The sequence below is a fragment of the Canis lupus genome, chromosome 8, assembly GCF_011100685.1.
Source record: "Canis lupus familiaris isolate Mischka breed German Shepherd chromosome 8, alternate assembly UU_Cfam_GSD_1.0, whole genome shotgun sequence".
In the NCBI taxonomy this organism is placed as follows: Eukaryota; Metazoa; Chordata; class Mammalia; order Carnivora; family Canidae; genus Canis; species Canis lupus.
Window position 1 is genome coordinate 31,700,602 of NC_049229.1, and position 25,088 is coordinate 31,725,689.

Genomic DNA, 25,088 nt, shown 5'->3' on the forward strand with positions numbered 1-25,088 from the left:
TTAATTTCTCATGAATAGTATTATGTATACTGTGTCATACTGGGAAAGGTGACAAATTTTCAAATATTGTGTAAGATAAAATGGGGATCCCTGGGTGGCGCAGCGGTTTGGCCCCTGCCTTTGGCCCAGGGCGCGATCCTGGAGACCCGGGATCGAATCCCACGTTGGGCTTCCGGTGCATGGAGCCTGCTTCTCCCTCTGCCTGTGTCTCTGCGCCTCTCTCTCTCTCTCTCTCTCTCTCTCTGTGTGACTATCATAAATAAAAAAAAAAAAAAAAAAAAGATAAAATGACATGGTGTCTGGTATTCAATATTAGACGCTGGACTTAATTGTTGTTATTCTAAACATACACATACACTTCTAACTACTTATATGCTTTAAAACTATGAGTGGCTTCCATTTTTTTCTTTTCTTTTTTTAAAAGTTTTTATTTATTTATTTATTCATGAGAGAGAGAGAGAGAGAGAGAGAAGCAGGCTTCCTGCAAGGAGCCCGATGTGGGACTCGACCCCAGACCCCGAATGGGATCACACCCTGAGCTGAAGGGAGACAGTCAACCACTGAGCCACCCAGGTGTTGCCCATTTTTTCTTAAAGACACTTGAGTCCAAGCCATCTCACTCACCAGATTACCTTCAGTAGTCTCCTAGTTGATGTTTCTGTATTATTTCCTCATATAAGGCTAATCTGAATTCCCACTCTAAATTGTTCACTCTGCTATTCTTTCTCCTATCTAGACTTTTTTGTTGTAGCTTTTATCATAGCATATTAAGTCTATACCTCCAAGGATGTATTGACAATGTATTTTACAACTCTGGCATTTTATAATGTAATATGCTTGTTGGACAGTTTGCACATGGTGCCAGCAATGGCCCAGAGTAAACAAGGTCTTCCAGTGTAATCAGGGAAAGTGTGTAACTGTGTGTGACTTTGGGTACAAAATCTCATCATTCTGTTGCAAGAGACTTGAAATTCTTAGTGGAAGAATTTGCCCTTTGATTTGCTTTATTTTAATTGGATAAGTGTTTATCTTAAAAGTGTATATCTTAGTTATTGATAGGGATAAGAGAAAAGCCTACAGCTGACCTAATGATTGAAATTACTGCTTTTTAAAATTGAAAATAATTGCTTTAAGTGTTCTCTTGTGAGGATGGTGGTGGTGGCTTATGGAGGAAAGAGTAATTATTTTATTGTCTGAGGTAGCTTTGAACTCTAGAGACTGGGTTGATAGCTCTTTTAGGCAGGTCAAGGAGGAAGTTGGGTCCTCTTAAAGATAGTGTTTCGAAATAGAGTATTTTGCAACTTCACATTTTTCCCCATCTTTGGAACTTTTTGGTTTTCTTTTAAACTTTTACTGTTCTGGGTTTCTTATGGAGTGGTTCTCTTATCTGTAGGCACTCAGTATCTGCAAAAGTAAGTTTAGTGTCTTCCTTTCCCTGTCATAGAAACTGTCTTTGTCATACCTTTTACTAGATCTCAAGGTTCCAGGTATAAATAAATACTCACACCTAATAAGGATTGCTTCAGATAAAGGGTGAAGATAAGTGCAGGAGAACCAACATAGGATAGAGATACAGGAGTTAGAGGACTTGCTGACCAGTTACCTATGGTAGCTAAAGAAGAGTCTAGAATGAATGCTTGTTTTTGTCTCTTTAGTAACTGGATAGATTGTGGTGACAGTGGTGTTTATGAACACTTTGCCAAGGAGAGACCAGACGATTGTGAAAAATTTCAGGAAGTTGTTTTAGGCATCCTTTGGATCATTTAAGTGGGTATATTCATTTCACAGTTGAACATCTATTTCTCTGGAGTTGGAAAAAGATCACAATGGGTGTGATTTAGGAAAGTAACCCGCTATCACCAATACACATGGTAGATGTGTATTAGACCAGACCTCTCTATATATGCAGAGTTCTAAGAAAGTTCAAGAATGAGCCCTGAAAACCACCACCATTTAAAGGGCCAGGAAAGCCACCACAAAGGATACTGAAGAGAAGTAGCAAGGCCAGGGGGCAAGTGGAATCATAGATGCTTAGGGAAGGTAGAGAGCTCACGGGTGAGGGGAAAAGTCAACAGTGACATGCTTTAGAGATATAAAGGAGGATAAAGATGTGAAAAAATGGATTTGATATCCTCAGTGAAAGCTGTTTCATCAGAATACTGGACTGTAAATAAATACTGAATAAATAGGAAAGGTGATAGTGTGTCCAGTTTGAATAACCTTAGATGGGAAGAGGAGAATAAATGCTAGACGGGTTGCAGAGTTGAGGAGATCTTAGGTTGTGTGCCTGTGTGTGCATCCACGCATGTGCCTTTATGTTTAAACTACAAGACACTTGTGTTTTATATTAGAGCCAGGTAATATACTGGGTTCTAGAGTCAGATTTTCTGGATTCAAATTTGGGTTCTGCCACATTGAGATTTGTTTGGCCTTAAGAGAGTGACTTAACTCCAATACCTCAGTTTCCTCATCTTCCAGATAGGAATGATAATCAAGTTTTGAAAATTAAATGAAGTAATACATAGTAGGTGCTTAGAGTTCCTACCATAGACTATTAATGTAATTATTAGTAAGAAAATATTTTATATTTTAATTGATTATTAATTCCTTAGTGTTCTTTATAGTTGCCTCAATTATGTGATTTTTCAACTTTAACTTCTCTCTTTTGACTCTATGCTATATAATAGGAGCAGGTCTACCTACTTAAATTTTTTCTTATCCTCCTTTTTACCTCTCAACTTTTGTTAATTATAGCATTTGTTTTCTCAGATAATTAGAATATTTAATGTTTGTTTTGTGACTATGATTTTCACGTTTGGGTTAATCATAATTGTACAGGTTAATGCTGGGGTCAAAGCTTGGTAGCAGTTTTTTTGCAATAGTTTCATCTCTTGATTGGCTGAAGTTATTTTCTTCAAGAAGGGCTCATAGGAACTATATTTCTCAAATTCTGGCAAGTTAAAATGCTCTTTTGTTGTCATTATATCTGAATGATAATTTGGTGGGGTATAATATTTCTGGGTTTCACTCTCTTGAAAATTTTTCATGCTTGCATTATGCCGTCCTCTACACCTATAGCTGGATAGAGATCTGAGACCACACTGAATTTTGCACTCTTTTCATGTATTTTTGTCAGACTATACTCTCACAACAAAAACATCCTTTGGGCAATTTACCTAAGTATTTATTATTTATTGGATTTTTCCAGTGTCTACCCTACAAACTTGATTTACAGACATCAAGGGATTCAGCTTCTTTTAAGTTCATCAGTAAAGTTAATATGGTTTTGGCCTTGACTCTTGTGTCCTCTTTCAGTATTTCTTTGGATAAAGCATGTCTTTCCAATCATGATATTTGTCCCTTAACATAGTTGAAATAATGGGTATTGATTAAGCATATACTAAACCTTTGCCTGTTATCTTTATCTTTTATATTTTAATGCTTAAAAATAAAAGCTTTTTGTTTATTTCTCCTTATTCTCTCCACCCTGGACTCTTTCTTACCATAGTTCAGCAGTGTGTCATTTTCTGTTCTCTGCTTCGAATTGGATTGTATTTCTGAGGTGGTGTTACTTTTACTTCCACTCTGGGTTTTGCCAGCTCATATTTCATCTCATTCTCTGGTCTGTCTTTGAGCTTACCTTTTCTTGTGCGCTCTGTTCTTTGCTCTTGTTTTTCCAGAAATGACTGCTGTAAGATTTTTAAAAATCATGACGATATTTTTTTTTATCACAATTTTGTCTGCTCTTTGACAGTCTTTTTTGGGTGATTTTTCTTGTCATTTGTTTTTTGTTCCTTTCCGTCCTTTTTTCATGTATCTTGCATAGACCCTGTTTTCTTTTTAATCATTACTCTTTAGATGAGCATATTCTTCTTGGATCAACTCTGGCCTGGAGATTGATAATGAAAGGACCAAGGCTAACTGCTGTTTTCCTCAGGCTGTGTGTGAAAATAAATTATTTTAGTCTTTTCATCTTCCTGGGTGGGTAAAAGACTTAACTACTGAGTCTCACTATAGAGAATTTCTTTCGACTCTTCCTAACTAGCTGCTCTCTTGGAGTAAACTTTATCTGTATGATTTCTTCTTCATTCCCACTTCTTTAGCTTCTTGAGGTCTTTTTTCAAAAAGAGTCGTATTTTCTTTGTTCCTCATGTCAAATGGAAGATTGTTGGTTTTTCCTTTCAGAATATGCCGGTTAATTACAGAGAACTAGGCACCAGGGCACTTCTGTAGTCTTGAATATATTTTAATGGGGTTGTCAAGCACTTGTGTTTGATCTCCACTACTTTTGGCAGTCTTTTCTGATGTTATGTTTTGATATTACAGGTGATTGTGTCATTTTGGTTGTTTGCATTTTGGTTTCATATTCCTCTTTTGATCTTTTATGAGGAGAAGGGGGAGACTGCTACCTTGACTATGGGTTTAAAACTGGAGTCTTAGAATTCTTTGAAAAAATTTATTTTTTGGTTGATATGTATCCTATTGTATGCATCAGAATATAGAATGATACAGTGACTTTCACAAATGATATTTCACTGACTAGTACTTGCCTGTGATTCTATTTTATGTATTGTGAATTCTGCATTGGCCTAAGAATGTTAGATATTAGATACTTCATTTTCATTAGCCCATGTTAACTTTTACTAATTCTATATTGATTTCTCAATTGTAGTCAAGTAAAGGAGAGTTGACTGCACTTGTGCATCAGCTTCAAGAAAAAGACAAGTTACTTGCTGCTGTGAAGGAAGATGCTGCTGTTATGAAGGATCGCTGTAAGCAGTTAACTCAGGTGAAGACATTCTTATATTTAAGGGATATGTATTCTGAATCAGGAGCAGTGAAGGATTTCAGAAATTGTCTAATTATAGATTTAATTATATAACAAATTTATACCCAGTAAAATTAAATTTCTTATAGAATTATGGAAGTGTCTCACTTTTTCACGTTGTTATAGCCTACAGTTGAATTATACATTTAAAATAACAGTGCTTCTAGATATATTCATTTCAAATAACAGAAGCGTTTGGACATTGGGAACATGTTTCATTTGGATCTGACCTAGAATTAGTCTCTAAGGAAGCACAAAATTGGGTGTGATCTTGTTTAAATCCAATTGGATAAATGTGAAACTCTTAATAGGTAATTTATAAAGGTTCTTGTGATAAATATAATTTTTAATCAGTGAAGTTCTTAAAACCTCAGAAATTTTACTCTGAGAGTTTAAAAAAAAAAAAGACCTTTAAAAAAAAAAGGACCTTTAAAAACTCATGTAAAAACCATGTCAAATGATAAAAATTTCTAGGTAGAAAACAGATCAGTCCTGGGGATGTAATGTACAGCATGGTGACTGTAGTTAGTAATACTGTATTATATATATGTGAAAGTTGTTAGTGTATCTTAAAAGTTCTCATCACGAGGAAAAAAATTTGTAATTATAGTGGTGGTGATGTTCACTAGACTTCTTACAGTGATCACTTTGCAGTATATACAAATACTGAACCATGTTGTATACTTGAAGCTTATATAATGTTCTTTGTCAGTTATATCTCTCAAAAAAATTACATAGACTGAGAATGTAATTGAGATTCTGTAGAAAATATAGTCTTCCTGAGGTACTTGTTTGTCCTTTTAGGAATTAGATACAGGAAGTGAGGTTTATTTTTTTTTTATTGTTCATGAAGCTACTTGATGACATTATGAGGATAGCCTCATTTGAATATAAAACTTTATGTGAATTTGAAATAAATGTTAATGGAAAAACTTGGTCAGCATAAGGTTAATCAAAGTTGTTACTAAAATAAGCATGTTTCTGGGGCACCTCAGTGGCTCAGTGGTTGCGTGTCTGCCTTTGGCCTGGGGTCCTGGGATCGAGTCCTACATCAGGCTCCCCGCAGGGAGCCTACTTCTCCCTCTGCCTATGTCTCTGCCTCTCTCTCTCTCTCTGTCTCATGAATAAATAAAATCTTTTTTTTTTTTTTTTAAAGCATGTTTCCTTAAGATTAGACACTAGTTTTCTGTGGCTACAGCATCTTAACTATAACTTAAAAATTAAGAAGGGTACCACTTGGTAGTAATTCATTGAGCCATATACCTAAAAGATGTGTGTACTTTTTTTCCTAAGTGTATTCATATACATTAGTGTAACACTTTCCAGATGTAAGTAAACTCTTATGGGTACATAAAAGTACGTAAGTTTTTTCCAAGTACATAAAAGTATTAATTTGGGGGAGTGCCTCGGTGGCTTATTTGGTTAAATGTCTGACTCTTGATTTTGGCTGCGGTCATGATCCTCAGGGTTGTGAGATTGAGTGTTGGGTTCCATGTTGGGTGTGGAGCCTACTTAAGATTCTCTCTCACTCTATCCCTACCTGCCTTCTCCCAACATGTGGGTGCACACTCACTTTCTTAAAAAATTTAAAATTTTGTCACTTTCTTAGAGGAGGTGTATAAATTGATCATACCTGCCGATAACTTGAAAGTTGGTTGGCTCTTTTTTACTTTGATAATTAATATTCTAGTTCATGATAGTTGAAATACAAAATGAAATCACCCTTTTAAGATTTGGCTTTTGAGTATAATAAGATTTAGAGTTCTGATTTTTTACTTTGTCTTATTCTAAGCTTCCGTTTTGCTATAAACATGTCTTTTTTGTAAGCTTCTATTCTGCTATAAACAGGTCTTTTTCTCTTTCTTAGAAAAGAGACTTCTTTTTTTCCCCTGCTAGGTTACTTTTTTAGGCCTTTTTCTAAACCCTAAAAAAGCTAGTATCTGCAAATAATAGAAAATTAATTGTTTTGCCTTAAAACTATGCTTAAGATCAAGTTAGAATGTAGGATTTATTCTAGGTTCACTTCTTTAACTCTTAGACCAGAAAGTGCATTTGAAATAAGAGTAAACAGAATAGCAAAGTGTTTATGAAAGTCATTGATGTAAGGGTAGATGTAGGTAAGATGCAGAGACAATTTCTCTTTCTTTTTTTTTTTTTTAAAGATTTTATTTATTTATTAGAAACAGAGAGAGAGAGAGAGAGAGAGAGAGAGGCAGAGACACAGCAGAGGGAGAAGCAGGCTCCATGCAAGCTGACATAGGACTTGATCCCGAGTCTCCAGGATCACGCCCTGGGCTGAAGGCAGCACTAAACCGCTAAGCCACCGGGGCTGCCTGACAGTTTCTTTTTTAAACCCTTGATCTCAAGCATGTAGTTATTTCAAAATTCATGATTATTGACATCATTTTTGCTGATGCTAAAAATGTTTTTTATTATAATCGTATGGTATTTAAAAAAATAATTTTCATAATTTTTTTCTGGTTTATTCTTCTAGGAAATGATGTCAGAGAAAGAAAGAAGCAATGTGGTTATAGCGAGAATGAAAGATCGGATTGGAACATTAGAAAAGGAACATAATGTATTTCAAAACAAAATGCATGTTAGTTATCAAGAGACTCAGCAGATGCAGATGAAGGTATTTTTTTATTTTTTGAAAACAAAATGAAATTTTGCATTCATTTAATTAGCAAACTTAAAGTGCCTAATATGTGCAAGGCTGTGTGCTGGGTGATGATCCAATGGCTAGCTAAATTGGCTCCCTGTCTGTAAGTAAGCACCTTTCCAAGGTGGGGATGAGGCAGAGGCTGGAAGCTGAAATACTCCAGTACAATAATGTAGTCCTGCTTTATCCTCATCACTTTCTGTGGTTTCAGTTACCCATTGTTGGCCGTGGCTGAAATCCGATGATTCTCCTTCTGACATACTGTCAGAAGGTCAATAGTAGCCCAAGACTGTGCATAGTGTCTGCATCCTTACCTCCCATCTCATCATGTAGGCATTTTATTATCTCACATCATCACAAGAAGGGTGAATTCAGTATAGTATATTTTGAGAGAGAGAGAGATCACCTTCATGTAACTTTTATTACAGTACATTGTTACAGTTCTGTTTTTAGTTATTAATCTCTTAACTGTGCCTAATTTATAACTTAAACTTTGTGATGTGTATGTATGTATAGGAAAAAAACAGTATACCTAGGGTTTTAGTCCTCTGCAGTTTCAGGTAGCTACTTGGGGGTCTTGGAAGGTATTACCAATGGATAAGGAGGGATTATTGTAGAGGTAAGCATGGGTGTTTTGGAACCTTTGGAATGGGATGTAGGGAAGAGGAAGATGATAGTGAAGACTTGCTAGAAATGATAATATACAAACTGTGTTGAATGTTTTAAAACAACTAGGCATTATTAGGTGAGAGAATGAAAAAATGGGCACTGGCTTATTACTCGGTGTGATTACTTAGTCTCATTCCTAGAGGTGATGGTTCAGTGGGTCTATTTTTGGGGCCCAGGATGGATCTTTTAATGAGTACATCCCAGGTGTTTCGATAGAGATTGCTCAGTGATAACAGTTTGTGAGAGATGCAATGTGAGTTTTGGTGTTTGGAAATAAGGGCTACGATGAGGAAAAAATTTGGAGATGTAAACAGAGGCCCTGACTTAAAGGGCCTTGCATACCTGAAGAGTGGGAACCCATTAGAAGAGATTAAGAAACTCAGCAGTTTGATTATATTAGTATTTTAAATTATTACTCTGGTAACAAAATGGAGAGTGGAATAAGAGATAATTGGAAGGCTTTTGCAGGAATTCCAAGTCTGAGAAAAAGAGTCTAAAATCAGATGTTGAGAATGAGGGGTTGAGTTTGAATGATAGAGAAGAATTAGAGATGGGGCTTGGTGATGGAGTGGAGGAGAGAGTAAGAGCGAGCTGATATTGAAGGATAACTCCTAAGGTTTTGACCTAAGTAATCTGTCTCTGGTCTTACTTTAATCTCTCTTCTTTCATTGTTTCAGAAGTGTTAGTTCTTATTGTCTTTTCTACAATTATTCATTTTCATGAATCCATCTAGCTCTGGACCAGTGGTTAGTTGGTTTGTTATCTCTCTCTCTCTTTTTAAGATTGAAATACCACTTTTATCATTGTTGAAGAGGGTGTTGAAGAACATGATTTGGGTCAGGCTGTCTAGTGGGCATCTAATATTCTCCTTATTTGAACTTTCTGGACCAGTGATTTTTTAAAATTATTATTGCTAGCTGATGCTTCAGTTTGGAAACTCATCATCACCTCAAATTTAACATACATCTAAAATCAAACTCTTAAAAAATAAAATAAAATCAAACTTGTTTTTGATCAAGTTCTTATTTTCCAATATCTGAAGCATTATTATCCTTATGATTGAATCCTTTGACTTCTCTCTCTTCCAGTTTATAGTTCTGAAATCTTTAAGATTCTTTATTTCAAGGTACTCTTGCATTCAGTTATTAGACATCACCCATCACCTTAGTTTATTATTTCATGTTGGCATAATTATAGTGTCTTTTCAATCTCTGATTTCCATTCTATCATGTAAATAGTATCAGATTCTTGTTTGTAAGGTATTACTTTGATCCCATTGTTAGTCTGCTAAAAAAATTTTTAAAATAGTCTTCATTGCTAGCAAAGTCCCAGTGTTTTCCATGGACATACACTAATAACAAAGAAGAAGTGAATGAATCTGTTTTCAGGTTCTTACAGTGTCCACTACTCTGTGCTTTCATTTGACCCAATTCTCTATCTTTCCAACCCTCAGCCATTTGAGGTATTCTTTCCCATTAATAAATAAATTATAGAAGAACTGATTTTTCTAGTCTCAAGTGATTTTTTCTTTTTCTTAATTGCTACTTAACTACTAATTTGGAAATTAGTCAAATATTTGTGGTATTTTTATTGAGGGTGGCAGGTGATTTATCATTTTTATTTTTCTTTTTTAGAGGTCAGGATATAGGTTCTATATGATAAGTTTTCTGAAAAACAGAAACATATACTTTAATTTTTCTACTTGAGTAGGTTTTCTTAAAATCAAGATTATTTCACATTCTAAAGTAAGATCTATCCTTATGGGAATGTAAGATGCACTGTTCTTCATCTCTTGGTTTTGTAATTCTGAAATAAGAGGCCAGAATATTTTTGTGAATAAATTATTGCATGACGAATTTTCCATCTATTTGGTTATAGCTCAATTTGTAACTTAATAAAAATATATTGGACAAATTTCACTTTTTAAACTTCTGATTACTAAAATCTTTCATTAAAAACTGCTGTCATAAAATTGATAGAGGACAAAGATAGGATTATTTTGTATGAGTCTATTGGGTAGAAAAGAAATTCAAAGTCTTTTATTTCTAAAACTATATTTCTATTTGTATTTATTTTACATTTCCAGTATGATAGCAGCTAGCATTTACTTGCATTCTTGAATGTTGGCAACTTGTATTTACTTTGTATTCCCCACTATCAAAATGTAATTCAGTTTTTAAATTTGTTTATATTTATTTGAGAAAGATGGTCCAGACTTCATTCTATTGATGCTTTTTACATACTCATTTATAATAAAATTTCTTTTAAGTTAGCTTTGGCAGTTATTGTTTCTAAATCTTATGTTTGTAAAATACTTCTAGTTCCAACAAGTTCGTGAGCAGATGGAGGCAGAGATAGCTCACTTGAAGCAGGAGAATGGCATATTGAGAGATGCTGTCAGCAACACTACAAACCAACTAGAAAGCAAGTATGTTCCAAATGCTTTATTTTTAATTGAATGGCAGAATATTTTCATTGAATGGCAGAATATTTTCTTGAACCATCAAAATGATGTTTGGTAGTAATTGGGTAGACTTCTGTGTTTTACATTTGTTTCTAAAGTGAATTTTCAAAAACAAATTTCTTGTTTGGTAAAGAACTTTTTCAGCTAAACTGTGTGATATCTACTAGTGCCAGCAATGGAACATTGTCTACAAATTTATGAGATGGAATTTATAAGTTTTAAAACCTCTATCCCCTTTAACAGTAGTTCTTAAAATTCATTATTCTGAAGGGCATCTGACATGTTCATTAAAAAAGCATATTGTTGAGTCTTACCCTTAAAAGATTATGATTCAGTGGCTCTTAGGTGGAGCTCAGGAATCTGTATATTAAGACACATTCCTTGTGATAGTGATGAAATCGTCTCTGGGCCATATTTTGAGGAACTGTGCCTTAGAGAAGAATTAGCATGCTTACAAGAATAAGCACTCTGACTGATTTTTATTTTTTTAAGATTTTATTTATTTATTCATTAGAGACACACACACACACACACACACACACACACACACACACACACAGAGGCAGAGACACAGGTAGAGAGAGAACGAGGCTCCACATAGGGAGACCGATGTGGAACTCGATCCCAGACTCCAGGATCACGTCCTGGGCCGAAGGCAGGCGCTAAACCATTGAGCCACCCAGGGATCCCCTGACTGACTGATTTTAATAGATTTTCAGGACACCAGTTTGAGGGTGACACTGTTGACTGATGCTCATGATTGTGTGGTCATCCATTTTCCTTGATTATTTTATGGCGATTTTAGAATTTGTTTAATTGTTATCAGAATTATTCAGAGATTATACTCAACCAGACCTCATTATTAATAGTCTCTTACAACATTTCCTTCTCTATTGGCTGTAAGTGGAATTTCTCAGAAAAACAAATATTAAATGTGTTTTGTTTATTCTTCTTATGTGTTTGTAATAATAGAAGGTTCCTAATCCACTTATTGTTTTCAGGCAGTCTGCTGAACTAAATAAACTACGCCAGGATTATGCTAGGTTGGTGAATGAACTAACTGAGAAAACAGGAAAGCTACAGCAAGAGGAAGTCCAAAAGAAGAATGCTGAGCAAGCAGTTACTCAGTTGAAGGTGATATATTCCCACCTTTATTTATCATTTCATAAATAATACTTAATCCAGGGATCTAAATGTGTATGTAGGTTTGAGAAATGTAATTTGAGGCTTAAAGGGACCTGTAGTTTAAGAGCTGTTTGTATGGAAGCATGTATAGTAGTAATGAGAGAATTGAGTATAGGCTTGAGTTTGAAGTTAAAGACTGAAGATAGGAAAAATTAAATTTGCTGATTGATGGATACAAACAGAATTTCTCTGTAGGGAGGTTAGGTTTCACATGTGTGAGGCAAAAATCAAGTAGTTTAAAATTACCTTTAATATCACTTACCACCATAACTTGGATTTTTCAGTAAGTTCAATAGAGTGTATTTTTCTTCCACCATTGGACTAGATGATTTTCCTTTCCTTTCCTTTTCTTTGCACAAGACCGAGAAATGCTCCAGTAGCTTTTGCTTGAGCCATAGTATAAAAAAAATCAGTTTCTTTAGATAACCAGAATGGTAGTACCATGAGAAGCTCATGCTGAGAAGTGATGCACAGGGTTGCTCAAACTACAGAGGAATAGATTTGTTTTTTTGCACCTCATAGCATACGTACATTGAGTAGAATGATAAATAGAACTGTCCTTTCCTCCTCTAATAGAGGATTTATTGAACATACAGTTCAGTTTGCGTAAGTCCAATATATTAGATTCTTTCCTAGATCATTGATAGAATTATACCTGATATCATATCCAGAGTGGTAGGGGTTAAAAGGACTTTGAGAATAATTGAATGTGGAAAATGGTACAATTTGTTTTCTTGAAGTTTTCATGGGTCTCTTTGGGAGATTGATAAAATTGTCTTTTATTAAGATGTGTCAAAAAAAAAAGATTTGTCTTGCTGCTTTGTTTACTGCTGGTGCTTACAAATATGGAGGTTCCATATGGACATGGATAAGCAGATAAAGGATACTAAAGACTATCATCATTGAAGTATCATGGATTTTTTAGTATCATGGATACTAAAGTCATCACTGAAATGTGCTATACCTCAGAATTTGAATTTTAGGTCCCTACTGAGATTTGGCAGTAAAGATACTATCCTGTCTTTTGAAAGCATATCAGCTGACGAAGATAAAAATGGAAACAGATCATAGCTAAGTAGATGAGATATATACATAGTAGCCTAGCTATAGTGATCCACCTACACAAATACTCAGTTTTTGTAAATCCTGCATATTGGAGGGTAGAATGACTGTGGCTGATATCTTTGTATATAATAAGTCTGGGCATATCTATGTTTTATTAATGTAGGGGACTATTGGAATAAGCAGTTATTTGACGAATAAAGAGAGAGGATGCTTTTTTTTTTAAATTTGAAATCCTCTGATTGTGCTGACTTTATCCAGGTTCAACTACAAGAAGCTGAGAGAAGGTGGGAAGAAGTCCAGAGCTATATCAGGAAGAGAACAGCAGAGCATGAAGCAGCACAGCAAGGTAAGGGGAGAGATACTCATGTACATTCAGTATATAGTTCTGGGTAAGATTTTCTCCCCTCTCTAGAGATGAAGAAAGTATGAGTTGACCTTTTTGTTGAGGACAATAAAAATAGCTTTTGCACTTCCAGAGTACCTTTATTTTTTTAAGAGTTCCTAGACTTTCTAAAATAAATTTTCTACTAGCTTTATCCTGAAGCATTAAGTTGCAGATAATATTATAGTTTATAATAGGGTAATAGGAACTTAATTGTGTATGTTTCCTTTCTGTAGTTACTCCTTTTGGTTCCTTGATTACCTCCTTATTTTTTGTTTGTAAGGGAGGATCCCTGCATTGTGAAGAGAAAAACAGCAAGAGCTTTACCATTTCAAATAGTTGACTTAAAACCATCTACTTAAATGTTAACTTTTATTACTTATTCTTAATTTGGTGAATCCATCTGATAGATAATGAAGCTTGTATTGTGTGCATCATTTGTCTACATTACTCCTTTTCCTCCCACAGGAGTCAGTGAACTAGTAAAATACAGTTCCAAACAGTAGGATAGATCATACAGAGTTTTGGCTCTTTAGACCTTTGGGTTTCCTCTGATTCCCCATCCCTGCCACTCTTCCACCCCTGTATTTCCCTTTAGCTTAATATTTAAATATATTCAAGAACTTTAAAGACTTTTTTCTTTATGTATAAAGTTTATGTTAAAATACATTTATTTTTTAAATTTGTGTTTTATGCTCCATCAATGAAGCACGTATGAATTTTAACAAAAGAATTGAGCTATAAACTATATATATTTCTCTGTAAACCATAAAATCTCACTCTTGCGAGAATCAGTCACTTTTACTTTTAGTATTTTCCATCTTATTTCTAAATAAGCATATTATTTGTACATGTACTGCTATTTCTTAATAGGCATCTGTTGACTTTCTGTTACAGGAAATGAAGACTTAACACTCCTACATCATTCCTCCCACCTTCCCCTCATTCTACTGATAGGATTATGCATACTTCTTGATTATGTCAGTATCCATTGTTTACATCATTATGACAGTGTAACTCAGTCCTGAGCCAAGATAAATATTAAAACTGTAAATCTCATGAACAATGTTGTTTAATTTCCTAGAGCTAATTATTGATTTATGTTATTAACTTGTTTGATCCTTGTTTTATGATTTAAAATTTTACCTGTGTTTAAACTCTTACCTCTCCCCTCTCCCCACCTCTCAACATAGGAGGTACTGGAGAATCTTTTCAGTTTTTTCTAGAGGCCTGTGTTAGCTGTGCCTCTGGAGTTGGCATCTTCCTGTTTCAGGACTTGTTTTCTTGGCTCCATAGCTGTCTTCCTGAGACTACCTGTGTTCTGGATACTATGTCACCACCATCTTTCCTGCTTTCCTCCCTCATTTAATCGCATATCTTTTAGTCCCATGAGAGTATGCTTTTAAGAACATATGTTGAGGCCTTGCATACTTGAAAATGTTTTTATTTCTCCTTCATGCTTGATTGGTAGTTTGATTGGATGGAGAGTTCTAGGTTATAAATGTTTTTTTCCACAGAATTTTGAAGGCATTAATTCAGTGTTTTAACTTTTACTGTTGCTGGTAAAGAAGTACTGTGCTCTTCTGAGTTCTAATCCTGGATATGACCATTATATTTATTAAGGAGTTCTTTTTGAGTTGTATTTCATTCTGTTATTAATGTCTTATTATGGTAATAACATCTTTTCTTAAAATGTGCACACACATGCCTTTTCTCTTTTTCTCTGTATTTGCCTCTCTTCCTTGGTGGTAGTGGTGGTAGACTTGTTTATGTTTAGGGCCAAGATGATAGCTCTCATAATACCTAGTATCTCCATTTCCCGAGCCTTTCCAGATTTCTGAAACACCTTTCTTTTCCAAATTAGTGATCATCTCTCTATTCATTATATCTTAATTTCTGTGATTTGGAGTTAGTTATTTTCTGATTGCATCAAAGATAGCTTGTGTTTGTTTCTCATTTTCTCTGTTGTTTTGGGGTCATTGCTAAGAAGAGAAGCAGACAGAAAAGTTGTACTTCATTCTACACCAGAACACTTGTCAGCGCTCAGCATCTTTCTTTGTTTTCCAGGTAGGGGAGAGTACAGGGAATTTATAAGAAATTCACTAGATAACTTACTAAAGTGTCTTTGGGGAAATAAAGAATGCTTTCAAGAAGCAGCATTTTTAAACATTCATGTACCATTCGGTTGACACATTTATTGAGTATGTACTGTGTACATACTTGGACACTGCTCTGGATACATACTTGTACATACTTGGACACTGCTCTGGATATAGAAAAAAGGCAATTCTGATCACAGAAAGCTTACTTCTTGGGCGAAGAGAAGAATTAGTACAGTGTGACAGGTTCTGTGATAAGGTAAGTCTAGACTGCTCAGGGGAGTCATGTGCAGGAGGGTAAGAAGAAGAGGTATTCAAGGAGTTTTTTCCAAAGGAGGTAATGCCTACACTAAAGATGAGTAGTAGTAACCAGGCAGAGGAAGATAACTTTGTAAAATGTAATGCTTTGTTACAGATTTGCAGAGTAAGTTTGTGGCCAAAGAAAGTGAAGTACAGAGTCTGCATAGTAAGCTTACAGATACCTTGGTATCAAAACAACAGTTGGAGCAAAGACTAATGCAGTTAATGGAATCGGAGCAAAAAAGGGTGACCAAAGAGGAGTCTTTACAAATGCAAGTTCAGGTATCTAATTCTCTTTTTAAAAAATAAAGGTGGATCATGGCTTGATGTGTCTCTGTGGGAGAAAGGAGATAGTCTACCTTATCCAAATTCTGGAGTGGTGATGAATAATTACAACTTAATCATTGAGCATTTGTCACAAATGGTGTGTTTGAATATATGCTTAAAGACATCTTCACTCACAGTCTTAAATTCTTTGTGTTAGATTAGGGTTAACAACTTATATTTTTTACCGTATATATCAACTCTCAGAATAGAGTGCCTAGTCATTGTTCTTTAAATTATGCCTTTTGGAATCTAAGGATGTCTTTTTAAAGATAAACAGAAGTTTATACCTCATTTTGTTCATATAAGTTGGTATATTTGTTAACAGCCCACTTTTCCTCTCTTTCCTTTTTGGTTGCTTTTTCTGAAAGGATATTTTGGAGCAGAATGAGGCTTTGAAAGCTCAAATTCAACAGTTCCATTCCCAGATAGCAGCCCAGGTAATTGTGCTTTCATATTGCTTGTCATTGCTAATATAATAATAGTAACAGCATATTAATATAACTATATAATATATAATATGTAGAAATATATAGTGTAACAATATAATTCTTAGCCATTAAATTAATCACTTGAGTGCCTGTAGAGTGCCAAGCACTGGATTAGCATTTGGAAAACTAGTCAGTGAATCAACAGTGATGATCCTGATAATTATGTATAGTGCTGTGGGAAAACACCAAGAAAGAAATCCGACTCCAACTAATGAAGCGTTTTTACCATAGGAGGAAGAAATGTTCATAATCTTGACACAAAATAGCAGAAATTGGTCAAATAGTGTTAGGAATAGTGGTTTACATATTAAAGATGCTCACTAAATACTGACCAGCCATGAGGGAAGTACATTTTCCATAACATACATACTGTTCTTTTTAATTCCTCAACTTTAAAATTCTAAAATTATAGAAAAAATAGTAGCCTTTTCTGTATTAAGATATAATTTTAACATTAAAAACTTGTTTTTAAGGTTCAGGCAGATTCAGACTCCCAAAACTTTGAGACTGCACGTATTTTTTTTTTTTTCTAGTTAGTTTCTTTGTAAAAACAATCGTCTAAAATGAATTGGGTAAGAATTTTTTTTTTTTTAGAAATTTTTTTACTATAGGAGAGAGTGGGTGTATGTGAATGCACATGTATATATAAAACTATAACTCAAAGTGAATTGAAATTTTGAGTTAGTAGCTCTAGAAGATTTAGCAGGAATTCAATTACTTAGAGAATGCTGTAAGTACACTTTTGAAATGTAAAGAGGAACATGAGTATTACCAGATGACTTGTTATTTTAATCATGAACTGTATGTATCATTTCATTATTGGAAGTTGTTACTAAGATAAAGAAGGGTAAATAGGAAAAATGGCCTTTTGTGGGTGTTTTTCCTGTATATTTGTTACTTGTCAGTTATATAATTTCCAGGCCTGGCAATTTGTTTTATTTGAACTGTCTTATGCTATGAAATTCCCTAATACTGGTTGTTGGTGATCAAAGTTGTTTTCAGAATAATGGCTACTGTTTATTGACCACTCATCATGGGCCCGATACTGCCATAGAAACTTGATATACATTAATTTCTTTTAATTTTTAAAGCTCTGTTTGCTTATTGTACAACTTTTAGACTTAAATCCTTTTATCTTGACCCTGTTTTTCTTTCTTAGACCTCCGCTTCAGTTCTAGCAGAAGAATTACATAAAGTGTAAGCCTTTCAACACTTCTCTTATAATTGCTTAGTCACCACTAAATGATACCTGTTCCATCAGCACTTAAGATTTACTTGATATTCTAACTTGTTCAGAAAATAATCCTAACTAGATCTAGAACAACTTTTGCTCTCCTCCCTCTCAGTGAGTTGAATTCCTAAACATTGCACATTTTGTGTTTTTATGTCTTTATTGTAAAAAGAGTTGGGGAGCCTTTGTTTAATTTGGGCTTTAGCAGTGGAAGAGAGAATAGTGATTTGAGATTAACGGAAGTAAATTAGTTTTTGTGCCTAATAAGTAGTTGTACTTGCTCTGTATCTTAACTATGTGGTAGTATTCCCAAAACAAGGTTTTGTTTTTATTGTATTGTTTAATTTACATACACATAGCGCATTTGAGTTCAGAAGACCTAAATCTGGCTTTGGTATTACCAGGCTTGTGAGCTTAAGTAAATTACCTCTTTTTACCTCCAGTTTTAAAACAGGGGTATGTATTTTAGGGAGTTAAAGTAATGCATATGATAGTTACTACTAAACTGAAAGGAGCTGCAGAAATGGAGGTTACAGATACATGAGAAACTCCTTAAATAGGCATGACCATACTTAAAGCTTTTAATCCTTTGATTTGTGATGACTTCTAAACGTTTATTGAATATACAAATGTATTTCTTGTTAAAGGATTGCTGAAAAGGATAAGCAGATAAAACAGACTGAAGATTCTTTAGCAAATGAACATGATCATTTAACAAGTAAAGAAGAGGAACTTAAGGTACAGTAATTCTGATAAATGGCGACAGTATTTTATAGGCATTGAATTACCCTGATAAGGTAATCAGTATGACCTTTTATGAAGAATGGAAAATACTCTAAATTCATTTGAAAAGTGTCCATCTCTTTTCTAAACTACAAAATCCTCTTTAGCCTTCTAAGAAGGGATGTTCAGAGGGCTTTTCTCACATGATGTAATTCACAGTAATTTGGCAAATATGCTAAATACCAAGAATTGATGATTTCTGATTTAAGAAATTATGATTTGAGACCTTTGCTTTGAGACCTTATGTAGAAGAGATGCCTTACAAACTTTTAGAAATATTTAATATAATTGACTTTATACTATTTTTCATTCTTATTCTAGGATATACAGAATATGAATTTCTTATTAAAAGCTGAAGTTCAAAAGTTACAGGCTCTGGCAAATGAACAGGTAGATTTTTATTGCTATAGAGCATTTACTCAGAATTTGACCTTGCCTATACTTACTTTCATTGGTATCGCAAGCCCTAATTTCATTCGTATACATAGTAAATACAGTGGTTACTTGTGTTTACCTGCATGGCTATTATTGAAAGCCTTGTCTATGACCTTGATTTTCACAACCCACTTAGATACTATTATTTTCATGTAGAAACTAACATTCAATCAAATGAATTGATCATTTTTAAGATCTCAGAGGAATCCATTAAAACATTAATGTGCTGATTTGTTTTAGCTTTCTGCTGTTTAATCAAAAAGAGATATACCTTTATTTGGATAAAATTTGACCAGTGAGAAGTACAAAGTACTGTACAAAGTATTACAGAAATGTGTATGACATTGCTTTAACTTTTATTTACTCCAAATATATCAAATGTAGTTTTTCAGTATATAAAAATAAAAAATAATTTTGAGTGCTTTCTAAGAAGTTATATATTCTCATCCCATTCCAAACACAGGCTGCTGCTGCACATGAACTGGAGAAGATGCAAAAAAGGTGATTAAAGCATTGCTGTGCATGGAGCCGTTCATACATTCATGTTCAAGTGTAATTGTAGAAATTATTGCTACTCATAACAGATACTTGTGCATATAACTTATGTAATATTTTTGAATATATGAAATATTTTCATTGATTTTTTTTCTCATAGTATTCATGTTAAAGATGATCAGATAAGACTGCTTGAAGAACAGCTACAATGTGAAATTTCAAACAAAATGGAAGAATTTAAGGTGTGTAATTAAGCTTGTCAACTGAGTTTAGAACAACTTTCTATAGTTGAAATGAGTCTAGAAATACTAGTTTTTACATAAAATCACCCTGAAGCAATGTTTTTGTAGCTTATTTGGGGGCTTATACAGACAGTGAATTGTTGTCATATAATTTTTGCCTAGATTATTTTTGTTTTGTTTTGTTTTTGTTTTGTTTTGTTTTTGTTTTTTGGTTTTTTTGCCTAGATTATATTACATGTTCTTATAATAGACTTTTGAAATTTGCTTTGCCTCAGTCTTTGCTCTACAATTTTCACTTGATAGTTTGTGATGGTTTTAACACTCCATTGTCAATGCAGTGCTAGTTTCTGGTCATGGCCACTTAGCTTGAGTATTGGAAAGCAGTCTTATTGCTGGGGTCCATCTCTTCATGTGCATGAGATTTGCATTCTTTTACTTTTTGCTTTTATTTAATAGGAAACTTGTAAATATTTGCTTATGAAAGCAGGATTTCCCAGAATCCGTTGGCACAAGATCATCATACTTGTAGCTTATAGCTAGTACTGCATATCTGTATTTTGGAAATTCATTGAAAATGAAACCACATGAGATTTGCATTCTTATGTCAATACATAATTCACTTGTCACTTTAAGAATACTTGAAGGAATAATAGGGGTTTTGAGTTTGGGGGTAAGGGAGGGTTGATTTTTTTTTAACTTATTAAAATGATTACTTTGTTATCTTTTCTTAATAAAGCAGTAAATTGGAGATTCTTTTATCTTTTTCCAGATTCTAAATGACCAGAACAAAGCATTGCAATTAGAAGTTCAGAAGCTACAGATTCTTGTTTCTGAGCAGGTAAGGCTTTTTATGAATTATAAGGTAGAAATATCTAATATTAACAAGATCTAGTTCTTCTTAAATATTAACCAACTCATTCCTTTTGAGGAGTTTTGCTAAGTATGGATATATCTTTGCATTGCATTTCTATTCATCTTGTGCTTATCAAGTACCTGAATTAAGGAAAATATTTTTTTTCCCTGAGGGGAAACTAATGCTAATCTCTTGTTTATAAGCACTTAAAAAAGCATTTAAGTCATTTTGATATATTTGGCTCTCAAGATAAAAGTCTTTACACTTTTGGAGCTTTTCCTCTAAGGCAGCATGGTTTCTTAAAAAGAGATTTGAAACCTGCTACAGCACTTAAAAGCAGAATGATGTTGATCAAACTGCTTAACCTTTCTGAGACCTTTCCTTCCAAGTCTTTAACGATGAGATTTTTTTTTTTTAATTTACCCATAAGAGGTATAGAGAGAGAGAGAGAGGCAGAGACACAGGCAGAGGGAGAAGCAGGGACATGGGACTCGATCCCTGGTCTCCAGGATCAGGCCCTGGGCTGAAGGCGGCACTAAACCGCTGAGCCACTGGGGCTGCCCTAATGATGAGATTTTATTTACATCATAAGCTTGTTAGATTTAAATGGAGAAGTTTTTGTATGGTGCATAGCCTAGTGCTTGGCAGGCATCTTCTTAAACCTTAATTCCTTCCCTTAGAATATTTTTCATCTCTCTACCTCCTACTGCTATCATACTTTGTCTATATTTATAGCAAGCTATCAAAACTATAGCAGCTTGAATAAGCATGGCTCCATAAACTAGAGCCCCTGGCAATGTCTGTTCTGTGGCTGTTCCTGAGAGTTGCCTTCAGACTTTTCTCTTACACAACTCTTCTTCAAAATCCAGTGTGTAAAGATGTTCTGAAAACTCTTGATACTGGATGACACATTAAAATAGAAGCTTTGAATATTTCTCTAATAGTATTAAATTTGGAGACTTGTAGTGGAAGCTGAAATGTAAGTTATTGCAAATGATAGTACTTTTTTCACAGATGCATGCTTGCTTTCTTTAATTCACATTGTGCAGGTATTGATATAAGTAGCTGTACCAAATACTATAGAAGTTATTTAACATCTGTTTACTTTTTTAAGAAATAATCTACTTATTCTCCTCCCCCTCTTGAATATGATCGTAAGTGCCTCGCATAATCTTCATTACTTTGTATATGCTTTACTCTTGCAAACAAAAGGCAGTGGAGGAGATAATGTAAATTGATGATATTTAGTGCTGTGCAGGAACATGACTTCATGCCGCTGTAATCCTAAAATATTTAAGTCTTATTCTTAAATCTTATTTTTATTTCCCTTTGTTGTGGTATAGCTTATAAGAGATATATTTTATCAACTGTAAGAATTTTCCCCTCAATTTTTTAACTCTGAAGTCTGGATGTATTTTACAGTCTCTGGTTATAGTTTAGCTGACAGCATTTAAAATTTTAGTAGCTGCATAAAGTGCCATAAATTTGGCTTCTTCTTTGATCATTTTTAGTGAAAGAAAAGATAAAGATTAGTATAATCTTAATTTCTTTGATTTCCGCCTTTTTAAAAAAATTATTTTATTTTATTTATTCATGAGAGAGAGAGAGAAAGAGAGAGAGAGAGAGAGGCAGAGACACAGGCAGAGGGAGAAGCAGGCTCCATGCAGGGAGCCTGATGTGGGACTTGATCCCGGGTCTCCAGGATCACACCCCGGGCTGCAGGCGGCGCTAAACTGCTGTGCCACCAGGGCTGCCCAATTTCCACCTTTCTTTAAACCCTTCCTATCCAGCAGTTAGGATTCCAAGTGACAGTTGAAAGATGAACAGTTTAGTTATGTAAAGAAAAATTCAGTCCTTTTGCTCCATGGATTTTTATCTGGGAGGAAAAGATTGAGCCTATTAAAACAGAAACCAGTAATGGTGCCAAGCTGTTGTTTCTTCAGGTGTAGGAAGCAGAAAGACAGCAAATACCAGGTAAGGTAACCTGTTTGTTTCTACACTAATGAAGGGAAGGCCCCATTTGGATATAGGCCTGTGGATAGATGGTGCAAATAAATCAGTTACTAGGATCTCATTTATTCAGAATAAATTAAAATTTCTGATGAGGCAGGGTTCTGAGTTATCCTTTTTTTTTTTTAATTTTTATTTATTTATGATAGTCACACAGAGAGAGAGAGAGGCAGAGACATAGGCAGAGGGAGAAGCTCCATGCACTGGGAGCCCGTGGGATTCGATCCCGGGTCTCCAGGATCGCACCCTGGGCCAAAGGCAGGTGCCAAACCGCTGCGCCACCCAGGGATCCCCTCCTTTTTTTTTTTTTTTTTTAAAGCTCTTTTTAGCAAAGGAGGAGGAGTGTTTGTATTATTCAAATATAGATTTCTAAGATTCACTGATCAAGATTATTAAGTAAAAACTGTTGGAGAAATTTTTTCTCTTTGCCCTGTTGCCTGGTTGTATTTTATTGCAAAAGAATTTATTGTATAAAGTGTAGTTTTGGAAAAACATCTAGGGAGAACAAAATTGGATTGGGTTAGGCCAATAATGTATAAAGGAAAAGGATTGGATAGATGCTAAGTTGGTCACTTTTCTACAATTGAATATTTGGTAAGCTGATGACCAAGAATACATGTTAAACTGGAACCTTGTTAAAGGAAATTAATTTCATTACGTGCTTATGAATTAAGTATATACTAGACATTGTGCTATATGCTGAAGCTACAGAGATAGATAGGACTTGGTTCCTGCCCTCAAGAGTATGACTTTTAGTGTGGAGATAGATGTGTACCACAGAAAAGTATGATGAATAAAATTCTTGAACTCTGCTACAGAGTTAGAGGAAGAGATAATGAATTCTGCAGCGAGGGTGAAGAGGCACTGCATAGAAGGGCCTGCTAAACTTGACTTTGAAAAATGACCATGAATTTGTCCAACAGCTAAGGGGAAAGCTAGGCTGGGGGAATACAGTGTTAAAAGTCATGGCAGTGTGGTTAGACTGGTGTAATCAGAGTTTATTGGCATGTTGTAGAAATGCAAAGCATGCAAAGTAAGGCGTAGAGAAGGATTGGCTAGGGTCAATCACGAAGTAAGGACTTTGTATGCTGTATGGACCATGAGCTTGATCTAGCATATTGGTAAATCCCTTAAGGGTAATGCAAGGATGAGTGTTTTGTCTAGCATTTTAGATCACTCTAATAACAATGAGGTATTTGAATTTGTGTGGGGGAGAAATACGTAGAACTAAAGGTATAATGCAATGAATGATTAAGGTGGAAATAACTTGGACTTAATGTGTGTTTTTTTTTTTAATGAAATGTAATTGACATAAAACATTGTTTCAAGTGTACAACACAATGATTTATGTCTATATAATGTGAAATGATCACAATAATGTCTGGTTGATAGTTAACATCCATCACCATACATAGTTATAAATTTTTTGTTAATTTTTTTTTTAAGAGAGAGTATGCATGCTAGCAGGGTAGGGGGGAGTGGGAGAGGGAGAGGGAGAAGGAGAAGGAGAAGGAGAGGAAGAATCCCAAGTAGGCTCCATACCCAGTATGAACCTTGATGCAAGGCTGGATCGTACCACCCTGAGATCATGACCTCAGCTGAAATCCAGTCTAATGCTTACCAACTGAGCCACCCAAATGCCCCTGTTAAATCTTATGTGAGATGGCATTCATCAGAAATAAAGATGGGCAAAAACCCATCTTGATGAAAGATTTATAGACTTACTGAATTATTTATTTTCATAGTTTATAAACCTGACCATGTATTTTTGATAGCTCATATCTCCTTTCAGTGACAGAAATTTTTCCCATTGGGAAGTTCTTCATATACCCCTCACAAAATATTCCTTATAGGCAACAGGCAGGGAGAAGAATTGTTTGGTATTGTGATGTTTGAGATGAATGAAGACATTGAAAAAAAAAAAAGGGAGTCAGTTTTAGAAATATGTAAGAAATGAAGTCTTAGGACTTGGGTTTGGCAATGGAAACAATAGTATTTGTGAAAAATGGTTATAATAAAATTGGGGGAAAAGTAAGAAACAAGATTAGGAGAGTACAGGTAGAGAATGGGATGGGCAGAAAAAAATAATCAAAGAAGACCCCAAGCCTGTTTTAATAGGCTGCTTAGCTGCCTGGAGGCTTGGGAATGCTAAGGGGGAAAGCCCCTCTTCTGGACAAAATAAATTATAGCAGTGGAGACTTTTGTGTTTTTAAGGAGATGCTAGAAGGGAAGTGGTTAAAGTGGGGATCAGCTTACGTCATGTTTTAATGCTTTACAAGGAGAATATATTTCATGTGTGGCTCCTGCAGTTTTTAATCAATTTTAAAACTTCCGTGTATTGGTTTAGGTGGTAGTCACATAATATTTACATGTTAAAAATTGATTTGTATACAAGATTTTTTTCACTTGCCTTTGTAAATGTTAGTTTTTTAAAAGTAAAAAAGTCAGTTTATTAGAAGAAAGAACAAAGCCTCCTTCCTGGTCTTCAAGGCTTTAGAGCCTTGGATTTTTTTTTTTTTTTTTTTTTTTTTTAAGAATTGAATTGATGTAGAAGAATTAAGGCAAATTCT

At 34.6% G+C, this 25,088-nt stretch overlaps 1 protein-coding gene across 7 annotated transcripts in view; it reads left to right on the plus strand.

Moving 5' to 3' along the window:
- KTN1 (kinectin 1) overlaps positions 1–25,088 on the plus strand; it is a 105,294-nt gene that overhangs the window by 44,248 nt on the left and 35,958 nt on the right. For all 7 annotated transcript variants that reach the window (XM_038544798.1, XM_038544792.1, XM_038544793.1 and 4 more), the window contains 13 exons: positions 4,673–4,789; positions 7,323–7,463; positions 10,481–10,587; positions 11,625–11,757; positions 13,132–13,219; positions 15,770–15,936; positions 16,350–16,418; positions 17,629–17,666; positions 18,348–18,438; positions 18,805–18,873; positions 19,382–19,419; positions 19,574–19,655; positions 20,425–20,493. In XM_038544798.1, the coding sequence (XP_038400726.1) occupies positions 4,673–4,789; positions 7,323–7,463; positions 10,481–10,587; positions 11,625–11,757; positions 13,132–13,219; positions 15,770–15,936; positions 16,350–16,418; positions 17,629–17,666; positions 18,348–18,438; positions 18,805–18,873; positions 19,382–19,419; positions 19,574–19,655; positions 20,425–20,493 (1,209 nt within the window). The remainder of the gene's footprint in view (positions 1–4,672; positions 4,790–7,322; positions 7,464–10,480; positions 10,588–11,624; positions 11,758–13,131; positions 13,220–15,769; positions 15,937–16,349; positions 16,419–17,628; positions 17,667–18,347; positions 18,439–18,804; positions 18,874–19,381; positions 19,420–19,573; positions 19,656–20,424; positions 20,494–25,088) is intronic.